Source organism: Cyprinodon variegatus, unplaced genomic scaffold (genome assembly GCF_000732505.1).
Source record: "Cyprinodon variegatus isolate N-32 unplaced genomic scaffold, C_variegatus-1.0 Scaffold4021, whole genome shotgun sequence".
NCBI classification, from domain to species: Eukaryota; Metazoa; Chordata; class Actinopteri; order Cyprinodontiformes; family Cyprinodontidae; genus Cyprinodon; species Cyprinodon variegatus.
The window spans coordinates 1-1,464 of NW_015154474.1; the positions used below are offsets into that span (position 1 = coordinate 1).

General features: G+C 41.3%; 1 protein-coding gene across 1 annotated transcript in view; it reads right to left on the bottom strand.

The window, feature by feature from the left end:
- Positions 1–1,010: 1,010 nt before the first annotated feature.
- Positions 1,011–1,464, bottom strand: part of LOC107081301 (ribonuclease inhibitor-like) — a gene marked incomplete at both ends in the record, with an annotated part of 4,159 nt that continues 3,705 nt past the window's right edge. The window contains one exon of the mRNA XM_015369499.1: positions 1,011–1,205. Coding sequence (XP_015224985.1) covers positions 1,011–1,205 — 195 coding nt within the window. The remainder of the gene's footprint in view (positions 1,206–1,464) is intronic.

Consider the following 1,464-nt stretch of genomic DNA (forward strand, 5'->3'; position numbering starts at 1 on the left):
GGTCACTTTCCAGTTCACCAGATCATCCAGTCAGATTGATTCAAAGTTTTCTATCTAAGGAAAACCAGCTGATTGCATCGACTCATTGACTCAAACAAAATCCCTTAAACAACTGTATACATCAGAATTTCACCAGAATTTGTGGGACGATAAAGGGAATTTGTATTCTATTCTATTCTACTCTATTCTAACTACTGGTCTTGACTGTTTCAATCTGGACTTTTCTGCCTGAATTTGCAGTTTGACTCAAAACTCTGAACCTGCCTGAATGCTTCATGGATTCCTACTTTGCAAAAACAATCTAGTAATAAGTAAAAATGTCTTATATACAGTGTATTTACCCTTAATTTGAGTAGATAAATAAGATGATCTGCCAATAGAATAAGTATTATACCCCTAAAATAAAAATAATTAGATAATATGCACTTGAAATGAGACAAAGCAATTGTTTTTTTTCTTATTTCAAATGTAAATTGTCTTGTTCTATTGGCAAGGTATCTCCCTTTCCTCTTCAATTCAAGAAAAAATGACTTAGTTAGATTTATATTTTTTGCAGTGTGGAACCCTGCATCTGTCAGTTCCTGTTCTGATCAGAACCCCTGACCAGGCTACAGACTCTTGGAACTTATAACTGTCCTGTTTTAAACTGTTCCCATCACCTGGCTCTGACCTCTGCCTGGTCATGGAGGCTGCTGCATCTGGGACACTCTGGGCTAGGAGTTGGACTGAACTGGTAAACCACGTAAGTGACTCGCTTGGATAATCATCTTCCATCAGATTACCGTGGTCAAATACCTGTGTTTTCTCCTAAGCCAGAGTGCCAGTGATTGGTGGTGCCCCGCCTCAGTCACCGCAGATCCACAGCCCCACATATCTCTGTTTTATGTTTGTTAAACGTTTTGAACTTTCACACTGTCTGTCTCACCTGAATTCTGGGTCCTTTATTCTGAGCTTGTATAACAGGAAGAGGAAAATGCCTTTTATGACCTTCTATCAGACCTTCTCTGCACCTGCAGCAGGTTCCTCCATACCTGAGATCTTCCAGTCTCCACCCTGGATCCTTCAGTCCAGCCGACAGCAGCTTCACTCCTGACTCTCCTGGATGATTGTAGCTCAGGTCCAACTCTTTCAGATGGGAGGGGTTGGAGCTCAGAGCTGAGGCCAGAGAAGCACAGCCTTCCTCTGAGATCAGACAGCCTGACAACCTGCAGTAAGACAGTTCAATACAGGAGGGGAAATGGAGAATGCTAAGGTAGAACCCAAGTTAGGTACTCAACATTTTAGGCAACCCCCCCCAACCTAAAATATCAAAGATATACTAGTGGTTCCTGTAGAACCATGGTTCTGGTGTTAAGGTTACTTTGATGTCACTGATGGAGTCCAGGGATGAAGCTGACATAAAGAATAAAGGATTGGTTTGGGTTCATAGGTAATAAAAGTAAAAAGGTGATAATAGTATTACGT